Source organism: Chrysemys picta, chromosome 11 (assembly GCF_011386835.1).
Source record: "Chrysemys picta bellii isolate R12L10 chromosome 11, ASM1138683v2, whole genome shotgun sequence".
In the NCBI taxonomy this organism is placed as follows: domain Eukaryota; kingdom Metazoa; phylum Chordata; order Testudines; family Emydidae; genus Chrysemys; species Chrysemys picta.
Window position 1 is genome coordinate 61,481,653 of NC_088801.1, and position 23,782 is coordinate 61,505,434.

Consider the following 23,782-nt stretch of genomic DNA (forward strand, 5'->3'; position numbering starts at 1 on the left):
GGAAGCAGTGGCTACAAACATGAAGCAAAGGTCTTTGCGCCGGTGTCCCTGGAGATGTATTACTGGTTTGTGTGCGTTCCTTTGGCTTTTTAATAAAATACCAATGCACGCAATGTGCTTACAGATAGGGTACTTGGCATTTGGATAGTACTTTGCATGTTAAAAATGATGTACAGCCATTAACTAACTAACTGAATATTACTTAAATAATGCAGGTATTTTCACTCAGCATTTTTCACAGCTAACTATTATCACTTTAAACTTACTCCAGGTATTAAACCTCTTTTTTATCATGTCCTGTGTCCAGTATTAACTCAATCAGCTAGCACCTCAGCTGGTATAAATCCATGTTGCTCCATTGACTTCACTGGAACTATGCTGATTCAGTCCTGCTGAGCCCAGGATAACCAATGAAACCCCAAGTCCATCACCCTGTTTTGTAGTCCCTGAAAAATGCGTTATATTCAAATAAACTGCGAGTTGGGAATCCAGCTGTCAATTGATGGGCCAAAGGATGAACTCCCTGAATTTTTACTCAGTCCCTACTCAGACAGAACTCTCACTGCCAATGGAAGTTTTGCCGCAGTGAGGACTGGTAAAACCGGGTAAGGACGCTAGCATTTGGCCCCTGGCCATTAGCTTCTCAGGTGTGACTGAAAAGTGGGGAGCACATTTTCAGCTCTTTCTCCCAGGGGAACAAGGACTGCGTGCACTGCTTGGGAGTGGAAGCCTAACGGTGACATTTCTGTTCTGATTTGCTCGTAGATTGTGTTCGACGGTGTTATACGCAAAGGAGATTCGGGAGAAATTGCCATCGATGACATCCGGATTGGCTCCGATATCTCCCTAGAGAATTGTATGGGTACGTAAACATCTGTCTCGCAGACTTATAGATTTTTAGGGCCAGAATGGATCTTTGTGACATCTAGTCTGACCTCCAGCAGAACGCAGCTCATGGAATTACACCCGGTGATTCTGGTATCCTCTCGGCTGCACATAATGAGACAAGGAATCACTGTTGCATGCAGCAAAAGTAGTCCAGTTCATGAGAGCCTTTGTTTCTAGGATTCTGCCAAGGGACTGGAACTCTTCTCCTGCCTGAGCTATAGTGATTTTCTGGATTTCAATAAAGCTACTCTTTGCATCTGAAGGAAATCAGGGAAAATAAGTCCCTAGGGAACATAGGTACTGGTGTCAAAGGCATCAAAGGGAATATATATGTCTACAGAGGAGGGCTGAAACAATAGGTGGGGTTATTAAAGAATACGCTGTATAAAAAGGACATACACAAAATTTAAAAGGAAAGTGCTAGACACAGGAAACCAGCTGCCAGTCAGCATTACATGCTTGGAGGGGCTGATGGGTTCAATAGGAGCCTTTTCTAATGAGAAATAAATAGCAGAGGGGTTTTATAGCAGTGTTAACACAATAATGAAAGAGGAGCTTGTGCTAGAATTCATCATTTCCCAGTCCAGGGCAAAAGTCAGGTAGACAGGTTCATTAAACATGAAAGCTACATAAGCTTTAAAAACGTTTATTAGAGGAATGGTAATTCAACCGTTCATCCATCTAGCCTACCCATCCCTCTATTGTATTTAGATAATGGCAGTCCCCAGATAATGAACATGGGATAGAGTCTGCCAAGATGTCCCGGCAGGGTCTGGCCCTAGAGGAGCAGTGGGTGGAGTTGGACTACGTAAAATATCTAATTAGCAGGGTCTGTGTTGGCAGATGTCCATGGGAGTGGGCCTCCCATTCTGTACAGCGGCAGGAGAAGAGCTTCGCTGTTACACACCTCCTAAAGGGCCACACCCAACTGGACTGAAATCAGAGTCTTTCCTTTGGAGCTGGCCGTAGCCCAAGGTGGACTTAAAAAGGTTCACATCAGCAAGATGTCTCTGCACAGGTTGCCAGGGGCCTCCTAAATCCAGCAAGATAGGGCACTAGGACGAGCGAGAAAATGAACCACACATGACAGTTGTTAGTCACGTTGCTTAATGCACCGCTGGAAGGCTCAGATACTGCGGTGATGAGGGCAGTACAAGAACCTGAATAGAATAGAATAGAATAGAATAGAATAGAATAGAGGTCAACTGCTTGTCCTGGAGTGGTTCTGAGCTCCGTGGGTCCAAGTTTCTTTGAAGTTTTGAACTCTACTGACCGCTTGCCCTCGTGCCAGAAGAGCTAATGTTGCATGTGAAAAATTCTGTGCTGGCATTTGACAAACATGGCATGGCGTCCATAGCATAAGAAAGAAACACGAATGATGAATAATGCTAATATCTTTTCTTTTCTAGCTTTTTAAAAATACTCAAACTTGCCTGATTAGCTAACATTTTGTTTTTATCTACATGTAAGAAAAGCTTTAAGTGTTAAAACAAAGCCCTTTGTAAGTCATAAAGGTCCAAAAAATGTTAGACACTAGCTCTAAAAATTGCTTCAAACTGCTACATAGATTTACTTGTATCTTTTCAGGAACTTAAATCTGGACCTATGAACCTAATAGTAAATGGTGATATTTTGGTTTTGATCATGCCTGACAAAGGGATTTTTAAATGGTTTTAACTGAAAAATGTAACGCTATTTCAGCTGTAAGGTCACTTCTGAAGCCACCATAGTAATATGAAACAATATGCGCATACCACATTCCCTCTTTGTCAGCACCATAAAAATAACTGACAAGGGTAACAGGCTACTGTTTTTAAAATGTAATCCTGGGAAGTAATCGGATTCCTTTTTAGCCTGAAAAGAACTCTAACTCTCAATAATTTTTTCCTTTCGAAAACCTGTCACTCGTGTTCTGAACTTGAGCGATGATTTCACAGTGCTCTATACAGCCACAGCCTGGTTCTGTGACTCACAGGCGTAATGCAGAAGTAATCTAAAAATACTCAGAAGTCTATTACTTTTGAGATCAAGTAATTACTAATAAGCACTGATTATTGCTTTTCAGATCCAGTAATTTGTAACAGATCACTTCTTCAAAGTAACTGCAAAAATCACGCTCCTTTGTTTATTGGTATTGTAAGACAGAGGGATGCATGGCTAGCCAGAAGTGACGTGGCCTGTGAAAATTGAAACTAGAGATGGGCTGGAACCCAGACCCCAGATTCAAACACCGCCCACCTTTCAGGGTGTTTTGGAATCTGAACACTGATTCAGATTGGGATTTGGTAGCAGGCTCCTATTTCTATGATGAGTGAATCCCTGAATTCAAACACGTCTGAACTTGGGGCATATTGTACCCTGAAGTCTGGATCTAAATCCAACTTTTTAGCTCAGGCCAATCTCAGACTGCCTATGATGGCATGTGGCCCATGGGTAATGGCCAGTAGCAAAAATTCCCAATGGCTGGAGACGGGACACTAGATGGGAGGGCTCTGAGTTACTACTAGGGTTACCATACGTCCGGATTTTCCCGGACATGTCCGGCTTTTGGGGGCTCAAATCCCCGTCCGGGGGGAAATCCCCAAAAGCCGGGCATGTCCGGGAAAATCGGGAGGGGAGGGAGGGCTCGGCCGGGGCCTCTTTGGCCGGGGTCGCAGTGCCGGGCCGGGCTGGGCGCGGGGCCGGGCGGGGAACAGGGGCCGCGGAGCCGCGGGGGTGCGCCGGGCCGGGAGCCGCGGGAGTGCGCAGGGCCGGGGGGCCGGGCCGGGGTCGCGGGGCCGGAGGGTGCGCCGGGCCGCCGGGGGCCGGCAGTGCTGGGCGGGCCGGGGGTGGTCGGCCGGGGCCGGCACCCCAGGGCCCGAGCCGACCCAGGCTGGAGCCGCCGGGGGGGCCAGCCTGGGCCGCACCTCCTCCCCCCATCCCCCCCCCTTACCTGCTTCAGGCTTCCCGCGAATTAAATGTTCGCGGGAAGCAGGGGAGGGGGCGGAGACTTTGGGGAGGGGGCGGAGTTGGGGTGTGGGCGGGGCTGGGGGCGGGGCTGGGGCCCCGTGGAGTGTCCTCCATTTGGAGGCACAAAATATGGTAACCCTAGTTACTACAGATAATTCTTTCCCAGGTATCTGCCTGGTAGATCTTGCCCACATGCTCGGGATCTAACTGATCACCATATTTGGGGCGGGGAAGGAATTTTCCTCCAGGTCAGATTGGCAGAGACCCTGGGGTTGGGTTTTTTTTGCCTTCCTCTGCAGCCTGGGGCCCAAGTCATTTGCAGGTTTAAACTAGTGTAAATGGTGGATTCTCTGTAACCTGAAGTCTTTAAACCATGATTTGAGGACTTCAGTAACTCAGCCAGACGTGAGGGGTTGATTTCAGGAGTGGGTGGGCGAGGTTCTGTGGCCTGCAATGTGCAGGAGGTGAGACTAGATGATCCTGATGGTCTCTTCTGGCCTTAAAGTCTATAAGTCTATGGAAGAGGGGCCTCTGCAATATTGTGAAATCCACACCCCTGCTTCCATTGAGGGGCTCCTGTGAGTTATCGCAGTGTTTCCTAGATAGGGTTACCACCTTTTAAATGCAAAAAAACCCCTATCCCCCCTGGCCCGCCCAGGCAAGCCTACCACAACCCCAACAACAAGGTAACTCCACAACACCTCCTTCAACACCCACTTATAGTATCTAGATAGAGAGGTAATGATTGATAACTTCATTGATAACAAATGGGCATTTGTTTTATCAGCACATTTTGCAAGCCAATCTTTGTAGTCTGTTTCGTTTAGCCCATTGTCACTGAAAGTGCAGTTTCTGATTCAAACTTTTTTTTTTCTGTGTGTAGTAGGATCACTTGCACCAATTCCTTGATCCTCCATATATCGTCCATAGGCCTCGCACATCTCGTGACTCAAACCCTCTCTAACACACGCGCTTGCGTGTTGGTGGGCAGACAGCTGCTGTATTTTCAACAGTTTTGATCTGTTATCACTTAAACTGCGGAAGTGGGAATACTGCAGCATCTTTAGCTGGACACAGAAACTTTTAACATCAGCTATCCCAGTGTATTGTGATAATAACGCAAATCTTTAGACCCACATTAAAAAAAACCTGGCAGATTACATTATTTTTCTGGCAACTGGCAAATCCATAAAAAAACAGCCAGACCAGTCAAATTCTGGCCAGGTGGTAACCCTGTCCCAGACAGTGGCTTGTGGGGCCCAGTGTGGAGGAGGCCTGGACAAGCGGTTTGGAGAGCAAGCCCACCCCGCACTCACCCCACAGCCTCAGCTCCTGTCCTGCTTCAGCAGCCAGGCCAAAACTGAGTGGCACTGCGACCCAGCAGGCCAGGTCACAACACCCAGTATGGGGAGCTGGGCCCAATCCCGTGGGCAAGAGCTGCTACTGCCAGGTGGGTGCAGGGCAGGCTTGCTCTCCAAAACCTTCCTCCTCCACCCCACCCTGGGCCTCTCCTCGACCCCAGCCCAGGATTAGGGCTGCAGTGCCGGGGCAGAGGGTGTAGCTGCAGGTGGTGAGTGCCTCCTAACATGGCCAGGAGAACGCAGCGGAGGAGGAGAAGGACGCTGGTGTATGATTTTGGGCCCCACCCAGGAATTTATATACAATTGGTGCATCGCCTTAATAAAAAGTTTGGGAACCATTGGATTAGGGCTCGCCATTTAGTCACAGGAGTCACAGATACCAATGTCGGGCCTGAGGAGATGTCACTGATAAGTAACTAGGGACGCATCCGATGTGATCTTCTGTTTGTTTTAAACATTCTCCTTTCTAAAATCAGAATATTATTTTCCCTTTGCAGAACCCATCACAGCTTTCCCAGGTGAGAACTTCTACATTCCAGGTAAAATGACACTTATTTGAGTAATTTCTCTGATGGCATGATTTCATTTTTGGTTTTTATTTTTATTTTTAATCGGTGTGCGTGCATATGAAAATAATGTGTGCTGTTACGAGACAAGAGAAACTGTAAATGTGCAATATGCCTTCCCATCAGCAGATGGCACTAGCCTATGCGCTCTTTGGGGAGGGGAGGGAAGGGGAGAGGATAGCAGAGCAGGCTTTGCTACCTCATGTCTAATTAAAGTTCAGAAACCCATAATCGAGACATATAAGACCAGATAAAGTTCTCTGCTTTGCAATGCCCAGTGAGGCACAATAAAGCTTAAATGTAGGACCCAGAGCAAGAGAAACCACCAACAGATTTAACCAAAAAAATTGGTAGTGAATTAAGAGTAAAAGGGTGGCAGTGATTTATTTTAGCTGAAGATGGGTGCTTTCCAGCGTACAGATGCCAAAGCTATTAGTGAGGTACAGTGACAGCAGGCCTGCTTGCAAGGAGAAGGAAATTAGGCGTAGAATTGGAAGAACAACTGCCACCAGGAGTTTGGAAGTTGACATTCAATAAAAGGGAAACAAGGTGAAATGGTGCATTTAATAGTGTAATGCTAGTCTAAAGAATAGCAAATGGGATTCTTCTCTTTGATAAAACCTACAGAGTAAAACAAAAGGAAGCGAATTCAGAGATAGTGCCTGCTCATTAAACATGTTTCTGGTTCAGCAGGGATGCTGTTTTCTACACTGAAAAAATGTGAGCTGTCCTCTTTTGGGGAAGATTTTTCATCTCTTTTTCAGTGTCTAAGGCTGACTACCTCTCCAGGAGTGAATGTGTAGGTTGTCAAACTCCAAAAAAGGAAAAGCAGGAGGACTCCTTAGTTTAAAAGGCATTCTGCCTATTTAAAAATGGCCCCTTTATTTTCAGCTGGTAGATTCTCCATCACCTGATGGTGGTAGATTCTCCATCATTAAAATGGATGTCTGTCTAGCTCTAGGTCAACCAGCAGGTATGGGCTTGATGCTGGAGTCATTTGGTTGAAATACTATGGCCTGTGTTATACAGGAGGTCAGACTAGATAGTCAGAATGGCCCTTTCTGGCCTAGAATCTATGAAAAACACTGCCATGTTAATAGTCCATATTGGCATATTTTTCAGTGATTTCTAAGAGGACTGTGTATCTGTGACATGGTTGTGGCACAGGGCCACAGACTTAGGGGTTCTAGACATATTATTTTCTACTTTTGTCCTTTATGATTTTTGTTCTTACCTAACTAAATCTTTGGTTTTAATGTTAAATCCTGAAATTGCTGTGTGGCTGGGAGGGTGGGGTGGTAGTGTGTAGACAGCACAAGGGTGAACATCAGCACACGTTGCACACACACAAAATGTCCCAGAGCCTGTGGTCTGAATCAGACTTACAATGATATGCATCCCAAGTCATGCATAAAACAAAGTGCACACAAACCTGACGGAAACAGAAAAGTGTTTTTTTTAGAACTAGGGCTCTAATGAATGAAAGAAAGGAGAGAGCGTGGAATATGTGGGAGAATGTAAGGGCGACCAGAAAAGTGATGCAGTTAAGAGGATGGGTTTTTTTAATCTTAGCAGAGCACTTTTCTATATATAAAATAAACTTCCAGAAAACAAAGAGCCAATAAAAACAGAGCGGATAACATCGGTGTACTGTATGCATGTACTGAATGACTGGCAGCTATTTTTAGCAGTCGACAGCATAAGGAAGAACTACATTTAATGCTAGAAGTTGGTTTTGTTAATGCTTAAAGACAAATGAGTGGGATTCCTTACCTAGCTGAGTTGCTAAATTGACTTTCCAGACCTCTGCTATCTCCTCAGCCTACCTTGGGCCAGTGTGATGTAGTAATTAAAGCAAGAGACCTGGTGCTAGATCCTTGGGATTGGGCTGGAGTAGAGCAGAGGTGGCTTGAAGCCATCTTTATGCCCTCCCAGTTCTGAGCTGGCCCTGGCCTGGCTCAGTTTCTGGAGCAAGTTAGAGTAGCGTACGGGTTGCTCTAAGTTGCACTGGGCCTTAGCCTCGAAGGAGCTAGGTATCTTTGGAGTCCAATGGTGCTCTAGTCACACTCTCTCTCGCCCCTTCCCCCAATCATGCCAGCTGCACCAGTGGGGCTGGGAAGGAGTGGTATAGAGTTGACTGCACAGGCCCTATACCATCCGGGATCCCCCTCTACTTGGGGGAATAAGAGCTAACCTAGTTTTGTGGCTGCTGGGGTCAGGACTTCTAGTTTCTCTTCACATTTCTGGCCCCACCTAATGTACAGCCCTGGGCGTTAACCTCTCTATGCCTCAGTGTGCTTCTCAAATAAATGCATAGGATAATGAATTCATGTCTGGTAGTCAGGGCCCCCTGGACTCCATTTCACAGGGAGACCAAACTCTGCAGCCACAACCCCTAAAATTCACTGTGACATTAACTGATCACCCTTTTGTTCCCCTCTCCTCAATCCCCACACATGCACTGGCCCAGACCTGAAGATGCTCACGACTGTGAAATTCATGACAATAGTTTTCAAGGATGGGTTCTTTCTCTGTACTCTCCCAAGAGGTTTAGCTCCCACAGAGTTCTTCGGCAGCCAGGCTCAGCACCTCCTTTCCCCCTCATGTGTGCCAGGGAAGGGGAAGCTTATACCTATCTTCAGCAGCTCATTACCCTGGCTCCCAAGGTCCTGGTGGCTGTACTGTTTGTTCTCCAGGCCGCCTAGCTTGCCAGCCTACGCTTCTGGCTCCCCTTCGCCTGGCTGTAAGATGGCCTCCCGCTCTGGCTTCCCAACCCCCTGCTGCCCAGTTGCATGGTACAGTGCAGAACATGAATTCCAATAAATGCCCTCTTGTGGAGAAATCTGGAGAGCAAGAGGCAGGTTCCAGAAGGGTGGGGAGACAGACTCAAAATCAGGTGCTTGGCTGCAACAAAATGGCAAACTCTCCAGCAAAACTGCTGAACTTCAAGGGATCTTAGGAAAATGCCAAATTCCACAGATACAGAATTGCAGAGTCCACTGGGCCCTGACTGAGGTGAATGGTTCAGTTCACACCTCTCAACGCGATTGTTTCAGACTCTCTGCAGACTCAGGCAGGCATTTCTATCTTGGTTTACACTGTTCACATTTTAAGATTATGTCTGCAAGCATAAAGGGACAAAACTTTCTTTGAATGAACATTGAGATTCTGGGCATGATTTCTGTGGCCAGGAGCAAATTCGATGGTAAATTCCATGATGTACCTGGGGTCGTAGCTCAGAGTAGCTATGTGAGGCGAAGTTAATTGTTTGTAAAGCTCTCTTCAATGGAAAGTGTTATGTAAGCACATCATATTGTTATCCAGGCTATGTACTACTGGCCTTTGCACCCAGAATTGAGCCTTCAGTGTTTGAGAGGCAGCTGCTGTATTGCTACTTCTCATGCCCCATCTAGCTGTCAGATTAAGAGTAGGTGTTTTTGAGCAAGCAAGGATGGTGATTAGACATACGTAAATTTGTTAGGACTCAGCTAAGTGGATTTGCTTTTGGAAACAGTGACTGGTTATCTCTGAGACTCGCTGGTATATTATACACCCTCACAGAGCTCTGGCAAAGCCCCCGTCATTTAAAATTAAATAACTGTCCAGGTCCATTTGGCAGAGGGAAGGCAAGTTTCTTTCACACACTTCTGCAGCCTTCACCTAAAGAAAGCGCAATCCTTGATTTTAAAGAGAAGAAAGCAGCAAGCCTTTGGGAATGGAGAAGAGACGACTACTCTCTTTTCCAGCCAGGGCATGAATTTAAGGTATTTGGGGCCAGATCCTCAGCTGGTGTGAGTAGGCCTCACTCCTCCCACTTCGATAGTGCTATGCTGGTATACACCAGCTGAGAATCTGGGCCTTGAAGTGCCAGTTAGCGCCAAACAGCATAATTAAAACGTCTGTACGTTTCCATTCCTATGCTGCCTGGGCGGCAAGCAGAGATCTAGTGGAGATATTTGCATCGTTTGTCATTTTGCAGGACAGTTTGTACTTTTACACCCTCCCCAAAGAGATCAGCAGTTTATTACTTGGGTATTGTTTTATGACCACATTGTAAACTCTCTTCTCAGCGCACCAGCCAGCTTGAAATAAGGCAGTTTTTCTACAAGAACATTAAATAAACATTCTCATTTGGAATTTTTTTCCGTCGGCACTTGTGTGCACTTCCGTTTAGCTCAGTGTAGTCAGTAATCTACTCTTACGCATCCCCTCACACTTTGCACACTGCCTATCAACGACAACACACTGCCATCGGATAGCCACATGTGCCCACATGGGGCGCAGAACTGTGCTAGCTACAGCGGTGTGCAGAGTATCTGTGCCCTTACCTTTGCATGTCAGAAATAACCTAATATGGGTCTATTTAAAGGAAAAAAACTGGGGTGGGGGGATTTTAGGACCCCCCTCCAAATATTTGATAGGGAGCAAACCAGGCTCCCTCATGGTAGCAACTATGGGAAGGAGCAAGGAGCCCCTGCAGTGGCGTGAGGTGACAACAGCGCCCAGGGCCCCTTATAGCCAGGTATGTGGGGAGGAGGGGGCAGATTGGCCAACCCCATCCAGGAGTCTTGGAGAGTCAAAACTGGCACCACCACCACTACTCACCCCTCAGGAACTGGCTCAGGGAGAGTGGCCAGGAGGACGATAGTCAAATGGTGTTTTATTATTTAGCATGTGTATTATTGTAGCTCCTAGTCATGTTGTGCTTTTCTTTCCTTGTCTTTCATGGCCCCCCACTACCATAGCATCTGTGATGTATTTATCCTCACCAAGGAGCTAGGGCAGTGCTGTTATCCCCATTGTACACAGGGCCATCCTTACCCATACGCAAAGTACGCAGCTGTGTAGGGCACCGGGGGCACCAAATTTCCTGGTGCCCTGCGCAGCTGCGTGCTGCTCCAGCCCCTGCTCCGGCAATTCCCCGGGGCCCCCGCCCCTGCTCCGCCCCAGCCCCACCTCTTCCCACTCCTGCTCCGTCCCCACTCCCCTGAGGACTCCAGAAGCTATCGGGCCTGCACTCACCAGTAAGTGGAGCAACCCGGCCCCAGCCTGCTCTGGTTCCCTGGCTCCCAGCTGCGCCGCTGGGCGGTTCCCCCTCCCCCCAAGCCTGGGAGCCAGGGGAGCAGAACAGGCTGGGGCCGGGTCACTCCACTTCCCGCAGGAAGTGGCCATCCCCCACAGAGGCCTGGGGCCAGCCTCCCCTCGTTACTCCCCGCGGAGGCCTGGGGCCCCACACAGCCCCCCCACGGGGGGGCTGCATGGGGCACCAAAATAGCTAGGGACAGCCCTGATTGTACAGATGAGGAACTGAGGCACAGAGAGGTTCAATGACTTGCCCAACGTCACGTAGGTCAGACATTCTTGGCATCTCTGCTTATGCCCAGAATAGGTGCAGCATGGGCAGCCACACTACAAGCTTCTCCCATGCTGCCTCCCCCCCCATGTCCCTCCACTCTATTCTGGAGAGACTGCCTCTGGGGGAGGGTGAAAGGAGAGTTCATCCTTCTGTTACCATCCAGTAAATGGCCTCTCTGCTGAGACAGAGGCCAGTTAATGATGGTTGAGACAGTGTGTGTATCAGGGGAGGAACGTACATTTCTTCTGAGAAAGGAGACTCTTTCTTGCCTGGAATTACAAACGTGTGGGTCGTTTCCAATCTCCTGCGCCGAAGAAGCAGGATGTACCCTATCAATCTTTACCAAGCTCTCTGAATGTAGTTTTGATCCCTGTTTTTCACTCCTATCACTTTTTGTGACTAAGAAGCAACTGATCTCCTATGTAGGCTACAGCAGAACAAAACTCTGCAGACCTACCACATAGATCACCACCTCCATCTCGTAGGACACCTGGGGGAGGTGGGGACTGTTATGGGAAACATCCTTGTTGTGTGCATAGCAGGGCTCATCATTCAGTATTTCGTTTTCCCCTTGGAATCTTCTGCGCATGCACTGAAAACAGACACAGAGTTGGTTGCCAAGCAGCAGTTATTATCAGTGAGCTGAATAATAAGTTGACACCAATTCACAGAAGCCCACAAACTATCCACTTTAAGACGCTCCTGGCAACTCCGTCTGTGTGGGAAGAGTCCTTCTATTGCAGAAACGATAGCAAAATGAGAGGAGCGTCAGGCTGCCTCCAGAGAAATACTAAAATGTCTTTGTTCAACAACAGAACAAGTGATCTGGAAAGTTTCCTCAGAGACTCTCGCCCATGGACCAGCCAATCAATAAATTCCAAAAGTGCATCCCCAGTTAGATAGGACTTGTCTCCAAAAGCAACATTTGAGCAGTCTGAGTAATAGTTGCGTGAGCATTAGTGCCGCCCTGCTTTAGTGAGATAGGTGGGTTTTAGCCTAAACATACCACTTAGCATCTTCTGAGTCTGTTGGAGGACGTATGTGCGCGGGGGCTGGCAGTAAAACAGAATTCGTATGTATGCCGTATTGTCCGGACATGACCTTTAAAACAAATAGCTCGGCCACAAAACGATACATGCCTCCCCCCACCTTCCTTTTTTGTGTGAGATATGTGCTGGCACAAAAAGGGTTAAACATGGCGGAACAGGGAGACACTTAACCAAGCCTGAATTCAGCGACACAGGTGGCTGACAGTAGTTTAGTTTTCAGCAGCGTGGATTGTGCATCCCTGGCTTGCTAGACGATCATCATGGTCCCATCTCTGTATAGGTGTCTAGGGCACTCTGGGTGAGAGATCTTTTTCACGGTTTTTCCCTTAACAATGAAGAATATTTCTCCCTCTGATTTCTTTCCCGGCATTCTACTGCGACTTCCTTATTGCTTTGCTATAAAACTCTACCTCCAGTTAAAACGGTGACGTTTTGTCATTGCCTGACACAACTGTCATGTGGAGACAAAACCAAGCTGATTCGGGGAAGGTCTCCCCCTCCCCCCCCCCAAAAATAAAAAAAAAATCCTGGATTTTGTTCATATCAAAAGTGCTGGAATTTGTATTTAAGTCCAGGTTGGCTAATTAATAATCTGCTTTAATATGTCTGCTCATCAAACACCCAAATTGTGTTTCTCCCAAAGAGGAAGTTTTGTATCTGGAGCTGGGTCACATAACCTCACTTAATGCTGCGCTGTACTCTTGAAAGCATGTGTGTTTCTTTTTATTAGTCTGCATGCATCCCACCTAGCAACACTCTTCTATGTCTCTCCACCAGGGGGCACCCTTCTGCCAGGGAGCGAGCCCACAGTGGACACGGTGTCAGTGCAGCCCATCCCAGCCTACTGGTATTACGTTATGGCCGCCGGAGGTGCTGTTCTGGTGCTGGTCTCCGTCGCGCTGGCCCTTGTGCTCCACTACCACCGGTTCCGCTATGCGGCCAAGAAGAGTGATCACGCCATCACCTACAAAACCTCCCACTATACCAACGGGGCCCCTTTGGCAGTGGAGCCCACCTTAACAATAAAACTAGAGCAAGACCACAGCTCGCGCTGCTGAGAGCCGAACAGGAGCAAGAACAAAACAAACAAAAACAAAAATTCAGACTTCAAATACGTTGCCTCGATTTTTGCACTTTTCTCCTCACCTAGCGTCTGTGTGAACTCTAGACATCTCTGTCCCTGTCCCCTACCTTCCCAGCCCTTCCTGTTCTTTTACAACCTCTAAACTAATGCTGCAGCTTGGAGCGCCAGACGAGAGATCCCGCCCATGTCACTTTGAGAGGGAACGCTCCTCTTTATTGTTTTCAAAGACTGATTCTCCCAGTAGGCAACCTGCAAGGAAACTTGATGGCAAGTCGAGAAGCTGGTGTGCGTGCGTGCGTGTGTCTGTATAAATATATGTATGTACGTGTGCATGGGAGTGTGTGAGGCTGACTGACTGAATGTATATTTAAAAGAGGCCCCTTTTTAACTTGCTTGTATTGCTTCTGCTTACACAGGGAATGCGTTATCCCTGTGGAAGGCCTGGGATACCATTTGCGATAAATATACTGATTTGTTTACTTGGGGAAGAAAACAATGCTTTTTGTTGCCTTATCTAGCTTTGGCTGGGTTTATATTTCATATCGTAATGTCAGCGGGTGCATAATGAAAAGAACAGGCCATGCTGGACAGTCCAAAAGACCCCCTTGGATGGTGGGAAGAATCCAGAGAGGTTCATAGCCATTCAAAATTAAGACCTGTCTTATTATTTCTTCAGCCAGCATGATAACACAGCCATTGTTTGGTAGCGGAAACCACCTCCCACCCCACCCCTGTCCAGAAGTGAAGCTATTTCAAGTTGCCTTATAACAGAGACGCTCATAAAGAATGTTTAGTTTATATTTGTTAAACCCAGCCTTGGAGTAATGTGTAGACTTAAAGCAAATCTAAGGTGGATGTTAAATACTGTAGTTTCTTGAATCTGAGGTTTATTTATTTTTTAAGGAACCTCACTCCGGATGCTGATGTTTTTATGTTTATCTTTTTGCAGGGGAAGTGGGAATCCTCTTCCTTGTCATTTTACTAGAAATTTACAAAAGACGAGTCTAATTTACCTTCTGTTTTCTCTGCCCAAGTTCGTAGCTGCTGGATCATAAAATGGTTAATTGACTTTCTAGAATGTCAATTAGTTTTGCATTTGCTAATGTTCTGCTTCTTAGAGCATCAGTAACATCTAGCAAACAAAGCACTAGCAGGCAGGCCTGGTGCAATCCAGATATTGCTGCATCTTTAACTAAGGAGAAATAATGGAAACCAAGATAAGCCTCCACCTATTGATTGGCTCTGAAGTAATGCAGTGAAAATGCCTTATATAAATTACCAAGCGATGACACGCAAAGGTGGTTTGAATCATTAAGTCTGATCTATTTGTGCAGAATGCGCCTCCATGGAACAAAGTTCAGGCTTTTTCATGTTCGGTTGTCGCAAGTGATCAGATTCCCCCCATTAAGACCTCCAGCCACCCTTTCTGCCCCCTGCCCCCAGAAAAAAAGATAACAGTTCTACTAACTGTTTGCAGTCTTGCTCATTCTGTCAGATCAGGAAAGTATGTCCTACACATGCAGGCTTGGCACGTATCACGACAGAGACCAAGGCTGCTCGAGTCTTAGCCAATCCCCAATGGCGCACGTCCATGGGGATGTCACTCTTGTTCTCTCCTTCCCAGCCTTAGTCAGTAGCATGCTTCAGTGCACGCGGCAGTTTACTCTGCCGATTTCGGAGATGCCCGCTTAGCTGGTAACATCACACAGTGCTGCTTTGGTAGGGAGATAGTTTTTAAAGTGCACAACGTCTAAAACCGATTCTCCGCATTGAGCGCATGTGGTGGTGGATGCATCTAGAAAGAGAGAGATGTGCAGAGTAAACACACATCTGGGATTGCAAGCCTGGGGGCCAGGGGACTAAGTGCCTTCAACTCCCATTGAAGTCAGGAGGCACTCAGGGGCATCCATCACCTCTCAGGATACGTTCAGTACCACGTGAGCCCTAGGAGAGCTTCTTCCAGCATGGAAGTCATTTATTAGTGAGCATCTTCATTATGTAGCACTAGCAGGATCGAACATATCACTTCTGCTATGAAATCCCCAATGCTAAGTTATCAGAGATAATAATGGACATAAAATATTGAAAGACTGTTGCTGCGTTTTCAGATCAAACCTACAGTTTCAATCGGGTAGGGAAGCCTCTAGTAATATTTCCGAAGTTGGTACGACATCCCTGTGTAAAATTTTCCTCTCGGCTACAGCAAGGCAAGCCTGCTGACGTTAGGGAGGGTGCTTTGGTGTACGTGAGAGGAGGATTTGAGGGCCAATCTTAAAAATAAAAATCACCAAAGACGACAACAACAAAAATCACTTAAAAGATTTTTACTCCCGATTCTCCTCCTCCTAGAACTGTGACATCCCCAGCATCGCGCAGTTGCCTGTGTGTGAAAATAACTTGTGGAAATTTGAAACTCTTTAAAGATGTATTGTGTGGAATGTAATAAAAGGATAATATTTTTATACAAACATCTGGGAAGGGTTTCTTTGTTTGTTTATGAGAACAACAATGGGCAAACTGACGTTTCATTACACGTTCCCTTCAGAGTTGTAGGGCTCTTTCCTTTAGCAACTCAAAGCTTGATTATGCTTCCATTCAAGTCACTAACAAAAACCTCATGGCCAGATCCCCAGCTGGTGTACATGAAGTCACTGTAGGTGTGCCAAGATTATAATCAACTGAGAATCTGACCCCCCTATGCTCAGGATCAGGTCCTTAACAGTGGCTTTTAGACTCTCTTGTACCATTCCTAGGTTAGGAGTTTGGGACAGCTGAGCCAACACATGATTGTTTGGGGATTTTGCTAAAGTTACTTAAGTGCTAAATTGCTACATGTGATTATATGGAATTTCTCGGGATGGTAATCCTGGGACCTATAATTTCATAGTGCCCCAGGGGAAGCTGGCTAGCTCAACTAAATTGTGCACTTAGTCCCTACATGAGATACACACAATATACCATTAAAAAAAATTGCAACGGTTTTTTTAAAAAAACCTTTCTGCTCCTCTGAATGTCAGCTGTACAGAAAAGTGGCAGCGGTTTGTTCACCGTTGCCAGGAGTTTGTCACATGGACTGGCACAGTGTTTAGAATTAAATGGTCAAGGCAGCGTGGGCCAGACCCTTGCTGGGGTCTGTGGGCACCACTCCAGTAACACCAGTTGAATTGCGCCATTTTACACCAACCGAGGACCTCGGCCCCCCTGCCTTTTGTGCTCAAAAGCACCAAAAGAGGCCGATGGCTACTGTGGAGATGGCTCTGGGCGTGAGGGATAAAGTTTTGTAGTTAAAGGACTCTGTCATGTAATGGTTATAAACCAAAGCTAAAATAGGAAGTGAGGGCCAGAGCCTCAGCTAGCGTTAGTCAACACAGCACAGTTGCTTTCAGTGCAGCTTATTGGAGCCGCAGGCAGGTGGGGGGGGGGGGGGGGGAGTGAGTCTCAGCTCACAGAGATGTACCTCTGCTCGAGCTAGCTTGCTAAAAATAGCAATGTAGCCGGCATAGCAGGGTGATGGCTCAGGAGAGCCGCCCCAGTACAAAAGAAGAGGCGCTCAGCAGCCCTTGGGTTTAGGGTACATCTAGGCTGCAGCTGGGAGGTGGAATTTCCAGCTCAGGTAGCCATAGATACTCTCACTCTGATTAAGCCAGCAGCTAAAAAATAGCATGACCAGGGCAGCTTGGGCTAATTACCCAAGCCCAGAGACCCTCGGTACGTATGTGGGTGACTAGCCTGAGCTGCTGAAGCCATTCTTCTGTTCTTAGCGCCAGGGCCGGCTCCAGGCACCAGATGAGCAAGCAGGTGCTTGGAGAGGCCAAGGGGAAGGGGCGGCACGTCGGGCTCTTCGGCGGCAATTCGGCGGAGGGTCCCTCGGTCCCTCTCGGAGGGAATGACCTGCCGCCGAAGAAGAAAGCGGTGTGGTGGCGCTGCCGCGAATCTAGGGTTACCATTCGTCCGGATTTACCCAGACATGTCCTCCTTTTGTGTGCTAAAAATAGCGTCCGGGGGGAATTTGTAAAGCACTCACAATGTCCGGGATTAGCAGAGCGAGTGGCTGGGAGGGCTGCAGGGAAGTCCCGGGCTGGACTCAGGAGCAGCTGTAGAGGAGCCGGATCCGCCCTGCATTCTGAGCCAGCAGCTCCCTTGCAGCCCAGTCCAGTAGCACTGTGCAGGGCCAGACCGGGTTTTGTTGTGCAGGGCCAGGGACCAGGTTTTGTTGTGCTGGGGAGCTCAGCCACGTGTCCGGCTCGGCTGCACAGAGCCCAACACTCTGTTCTGAGCAGCAGGGTAAGGAGGTCAGGGGGCAGGAAGGTTCTGGAGGTGGAGGTCAAGAAACGGGGGGGGCTTTTTGGGGGGAGTGGAGAAAGTTTTGGGCAGTCAGGGTACAGGTAGGGGGTAGGGTCCTGGGGGGCAGTTGGGGGGGGTCTTAGGAGGGGGCAGTTAGGGGACAAGGAACAGGGAGTCTTAGGTAGGGGGTGGGGTTCTGGAGGGCAGTTAGGAGCAGGGGTCCCAGGAGGGGGCAGTCAGGGGACAAGGAGCAGGGGGGAGGGTTGGGGGTTCTGGGGGGGGCTGTCAGGTGGCAGGGGTGGGGAGATGGATCGGAGCAGTCAGGGGACAGGGAGCAGAGGGGTTTAGATGGGTTGGGAGTTCTGGGGGGGGCTGTCAGGGGGTGGGGAGTGGTTGGATGGGGCGTGGGAGTCCCAGGGGTCTGTCTGGGGGTGGGGGTGTGGATAAGGGTTGGGGCAGTCAGGGGACAAGAGGCAGGGAGGCTTAGATAGGGAGTGGAGTCCTGGGGGGCAGTTAGGGGCAGGGGTCCCAGGAGGGGGCAGTCAGGGGACAAGGAACGGGGGGAGGGTTGGGGGTTCTGGGGGGGCGGGAAGTGGGAGGGGCAGGGGCGGGGCTAGGGCGGGGCTCCTCCCGTCCTCTTTTTTTCTTGCTGAAATATGGTAACCTTAGCGAATCGCGATCGCGGCTTTTTTTTTTTTTTTCCGCCGCTTGGGGCGGCAAAAACCCTGGAGCCGGCCCTGCTTAGCGCTCTAGCTCCAGCCGAGCTAACGCGTGTCTGTCTACCCACATTGGGAAGCAGGGGCCCAGCTGCACTGTAGAAAGCCCTAGGATTAATACAGATGCCTCTGGTGTAGTATTTCTCCTTGTCCTGGGCTTTATGTTGGCCTGTGCATCTTACGCTGTCTCAGAAGAGCCAGCAACTAGGCCTCTGATTTTAAATCTATTTTGACGCCAGTTCTATTTTTTTCTAAAGAGAACATTTATGTATATATTTATTTTTCTTCGGCATTAAGCTTTAGTCTGACATTCATATAGCTTTGCAGTGGCACTTCCTGGATTTACTTGGATTTTAGGCCAAAATCAAAGAATTCAGAGTTCAAATTTTGTCCTCTTGCTGTGGCTGTACAAATATAAGCATAGCCGAAGAGCTGTAGACCTTTTATTTATTTATTTTTTTTTTGCTTTAATTGTGCAGCTCACTGGAGCTCCAACACTCGTAATTTGCATTTTGTACACTTCAGTGACCATCCAAGCAAAATGCAAAACAAACATGCACAAAAAAGAGAGCGGGCGAGAAAATGTCTGATGGTCTCACTATGAGCAAAAATCTTTTAAGTAAACAAATGAAAAGGGAGGGGTAGTTCGGGGGTTAATTACGCCTTATACACTTCACACACAAGTCAACCAAGATTCAAACAGGAGCACATACAGGCTGGATGGGGAGCATGTCGTGCACAAACAGCCAAAATTAGCACATGATTGCAAAAAACAAAGCGTACGTGCAATTCCAGTAAGCTCTCTTTAGCAATAAATATGAAGCACAGAGTTCATCCCTAGAAAGCAATCTCAAAACTGTAGAGCAGGGATGGTCAATAGGCAGCCAAATCCCGCCCACCAGAGACTTTTGAATGGACTCTGCAGTCTTTTTATTTACTTATCATTAGTGTTGGGGTTTTTTTTTTATTATTTTCTCTGGAATCTAGACCTTTCCCATACCTTGACCAGGAAATTTGGCCCTTGACAAAAAATAATTGACTACCTCTCTGGTAGAGCTTTCCTGGGCAGGGCCAGCTGACCAGTGAAGGATCAGCGTTCCAATATGCAGCATTCCCCTCCTTTAGAGCAAAGAATGGAAGCAGGTCATATCTATTGTGCAATAGGCAGAAGACCCAGTGGCAGCCTCCGCAGTTATATACACAAAGTGATTGTGAGTATCTTTGTCATCATAAGCACACCTTTGTGGATATAACCCGGCGCTCTACCCATGGAGACGTACCCTGAGCATGCTGACAGATAAAGAAATACAGTCAGCCATTGTGTGATTGAAGGAAGACTTGAGGGGCTTGTGTTAGTGACGCAGGGCTTTGCTTACACTTTAAACACTACAGTAGTGCTTCAGTGTAGACACTACCTACGCCAAGGGGCGACTCCCATCAGTGCAGGTAATCCACTTCCCCCAGAGGTGGTAGCTACGTCACCAGGCGAATTCTTCCATCAGCCTAGCGCTGTCTACTCAGGGACTTTGGTCGGCGTCACTACGGCACTCAGGGAGGTGGATTTTTTCAAACTCCAACCAACACAGTTAAACCAACCTAGTTCTCTAGTGTAGATCTGGCCGTTGGAGAATAACTGCAATAGGTTCATGGCGTTCAGGTCTCAGCTTGAGTATCAGTCCTGTAGTATGAGTAGTATAGCGGCTGGTCACACAAGGCACCCATGTATATGCTTGAGGAAAAGCATCTCACTCTCCTGTAGCATCAAAGAACACAGGTGATTTAAAGCAAGTGGTTAAGTTCTAATACATAAAACTATCTTAGCTACAAAACTACTAGGTAGTTAACTTAGGTATCAGGATCTGATTGGTTGGCTAAGCCAATTTATACCAGCTGAAGATCTGGTCCTTAAAATCCCACTGGTCCTTCAGGAAAGGAAAGAGGGTTTTTTGGTTTGCTTGCTTTTTACAGGAACTCAAGGTTATTCAATGGAATTCACCCTGCAGGACAAATAGAATTTTAAAGTGCTAGGATTCCAAGTTGATCTAAATCTAAGTTAAGTGGAGTTGACAAGTGAAAGTGAGATCAGAAGCAGAACTACTGTCTGTACACGGCCCTCAAAAATATTCCAGAAAGGTTCATTTAAATGCTAGTATAGTGGTGGGGCTGTTTCAGTGTATATAATATATAAGTACTTATTTAGTTTTTACTCTAATTTAAAATAGCTCCATTTGTAGGGACATGGTGGGTGAGTTTCTTTGGTGCGTTTGTTGCCTGTGAAACGTACCAGATTAACTGTCTTGGAGGCTGAAGCTGCCTGGGCATTTTCTGTCCTTGGCCTCTTTGCTGAGAGTGCCATTGTATGGCAATTCTGACAGTAGCTTTTGGTTGCTCTATGATTAATTGTGAAGGATCATATTTATGCCAGAAAAGTATGTTCACGGTAATCAGCCTTTATGGGTGACTCTGGACACCAAAGTGAAGCCAAGGCATCTGATGATTTTATTTGTATTATGGAAGCACTTATAGGCTGCAGCTCCATTGTACTAGGCACAATCAAAACAAACACCATGAATAGTAAGTGTGCATCTGCCTGAATATTCTACCCATTGTAGGACAGGACAAAAGAAGCAGCAACAAATCACAGCATTAAAGAAGAAAAAGATTGTGTGTTGTGTTGTGCTGTTGAAAGTTCTGGGCTGCTTCCTTCTTGGGCTACCCCTTCACATCGAGGGTGTGACTTAGATGAAGAATTGCTCAGAAGAGGTCCAGAAGGTGCAATAATTATTCAGTGAGCAGCATGACTGGACACACACTGGGCCACATGCCTTGCTGGGAGAATGCCATTGATTTCAGGGCAGCTCCCCCAGGAGTGCCTATGGCAGATAGCATCAATAATTGGATTTTGTTTCTCATTTGAGAGGGTGCATTTGCTTTTCCTGACCTGTGAACTGAGGAGGCGAGAGTCTGTTCTCCTCGACACCGGTTTTACACTGCCAGATTTACAAGACTTCAGCACAGCTTTTCCTGATTTACACCAGAGTAAGTGCAGCAGACTCAGGCTCAAAGACTCTAGGAAGGGACCAGAAGTTAGGCAGCATCCTGGCTCTTGGCCACAGCACTTCCATTAGTGGCTTGAGACACCAATAGCAATCACAGGCGTGACTGCCGGTTTGAGGGATAGCGGCATTACCCATTATCCAAAAAAAAGGCAACAAGGAGGGAGATGAAAAGATCAAGAGGTAGTAGAGCAGCTCGTTCCTTTTCTCCTCACCATTTTTAGTGTTCATGAAAGGTGGCGGCTTGGCAGCTCTAACCACCAAACATGGCCGAGCTGTCTTCAGCCCTGTTCTGCAGGTAGCACCTGTCAGTGTGAGATGGTTGGTCAGTCTCCACGCGCATTCAACATTCGGCCTCTCGGCTGGAAATGACAACTGGCAGCACCAACTTAGAGAGTTCTGTTTTGTCACCTGGACAACTTATTCCACACCAGACATCAGATTGGAAACAACTTTCTCTGATCACCGCCCTTGGATGGCATCGAACCAGTGACCTGCAAGTGAAGGGCTCCATTATGAATCACTTCACTCAGCCAGTTGCCTAGATAGCTCAGCACAGCGGCACCACTGGCACACCAGCAGCGTAGTCTGTTGCTTACTCCGTACGTTAGAAGGAGTGAGAGCAAAATATCTGTTAGGTACCTGGTCGCCTCGACTCAGGAGATGAGGCAGTTTCCGATTATACTGTTTGTGTGTGAGCACACCAGGGCAGGAGACAGTCAAGCTATAGTCTAACACTGGGTAGCATAACACAGATGTTGGTACATCTGCTCATCATTAGACACATCTGCAATCTGCATCATTTCACCGCAGCTTTCACTGGTGATATGCAAAAATCAGAAGCCTTCCAGGATCCTATGTGGAACGGCTTAAGGCTCTAATGATGGGGGTCTTCGTTTGCTACATACCTGCTAAAGTCAGCCCTGGCGTGACATCATCGCTGAATCTCTCACATCCACTTTGTTCTTATTGCTTCCTGTGCCAATCTGTTAGGTAAAATGTATGACCAACCCCCTGTCTAGAGGCCTGATCCCATACCATTGAAATGGTTGGGACTCTTGAGATTGACTTCAATGGGAGCAGGTTGAGCCATAGGGGAGGAAGCTTTCTGAAGAAAGAGGGATATGACTATACGTCCCCCATGCTCTCGTCCCCTCCTGTTTATCCTTGCACCTTTTTTTCTGAATCGCCATTCTTTAGTTTTCCTTTTTTAGTGAAAATCCCTCTTTCTATATTTAACTGAAAACGCAAACTGACCCTGAGGTTCGCATGGATTCAGAATGTAGCATACAGCAAGAGCACGAGAATGTCCCTCTAGATCAGTGGTTTCCAAACTTTAACAACCTGTGAACCCCTTTCACTAAAATGTCAAGTCTCGCAAACCCCCTCCTAAAAATGAATATTTCCAGGGATTTTCTCCTTTACCTGAGTATAAATTATAAAAGCACTGATCTTGGAAATATAAAATTTGTTTTTATGACATGCTTATTACACAGTATTAATTATTAATTATTATTTATAATTACACTATTTTTATTACATTATGAAAATGGCAACACTCTTCGAAGATCTCACTTCCGTAGCTTGTATCACTTTGAATAAGCCTGTTATAAGACAAAGCTCCTATGTTTCATCAAGGAGTATCAGATTTGAAACAGCATGAAGGTATTTAAGAAGCCAACTCAAAGAGTTCCTCCTACATAAGCATTCAGGTCTTGAGTAGTCAAAGGCAAACAACGCACGTTACAACAAAGCTTAAACTTGTTCTTCATAATAATTTTAAAAACAATACTACCTGCCTATTTAATTTTAAAAACAGCAAAAAATATCCACCTCCCTTTTCCATTTCTTATAAGGAGTCTTGAAGTTTAAATCTCCTCAGTATGATAGATATGCTTGCTTTGATCTGCTTAGCTCTTGGAAGTCCAGGGGCTCTGGGCTGCTGGCCCCGTGCTGTCTGGGGATCCTAGGGACAGCTCTGTCCGCCATTAGGGAATTTTTTCCTGAGAACTCCCTGTAACATTTCGTGAACCCCCAGGGGTTCACGAACCCCAGTTTGGGAACCACTGCTCTAGATACATCTGCACAGCAGCTAACGGGTGTAATTCCCAGCTTGGGTGACATACTGAAGCCAGCTCTGCTCGAGCTACCATGCAAACAACAGTAGTGTTGCTGGGCGGCACAGTCGGTGGCTAGGGCTAGCCACCCAAGTACCACCCCATTTGACATCCTATGTACAGACTTGGGCAGCTAGCCCAAGCCATCTCCCTGTGCCACCACGGCCAGTGGCTATTTTTAACATGCTAACTAGAGCAGAGCTAGTGCATGCATGTTGATCCAAGCTCGGAAGGACTCCTCCAGCTGCTGTATAGGTGTGTCCATAGTGACATACGCTGTCACGTGCCCCACACCTTTCTGAGTTCTGAGGTTAGTCCCAAGCCAGGGCTTCCTGGGAGGTGGTTTAAATACAAAG

General features: G+C 47.2%; 1 protein-coding gene across 6 annotated transcripts in view; it reads left to right on the top strand.

Moving 5' to 3' along the window:
• Nucleotides 1-23,782, top strand: part of NRP2 (neuropilin 2) — a 123,617-nt gene that overhangs the window by 86,559 nt on the left and 13,276 nt on the right. Inside the window, exons 14-16 of one of the 6 annotated variants that reach the window (XM_005306054.5) lie at nt 766-862; nt 5,696-5,737; nt 12,947-15,721. In XM_005306054.5, coding sequence (XP_005306111.1) covers nt 766-862; nt 5,696-5,737; nt 12,947-13,227 — 420 coding nt within the window. In that variant the 3' untranslated portion in view covers nt 13,228-15,721. Of the gene's footprint in view, nt 1-765; nt 863-5,695; nt 5,738-12,946; nt 15,722-23,782 lie in introns of those variants that run through there. The other 5 variants (XM_065562094.1, XM_005306055.5, XM_042859650.2 and 2 more) reach the window with 5 other exon arrangements.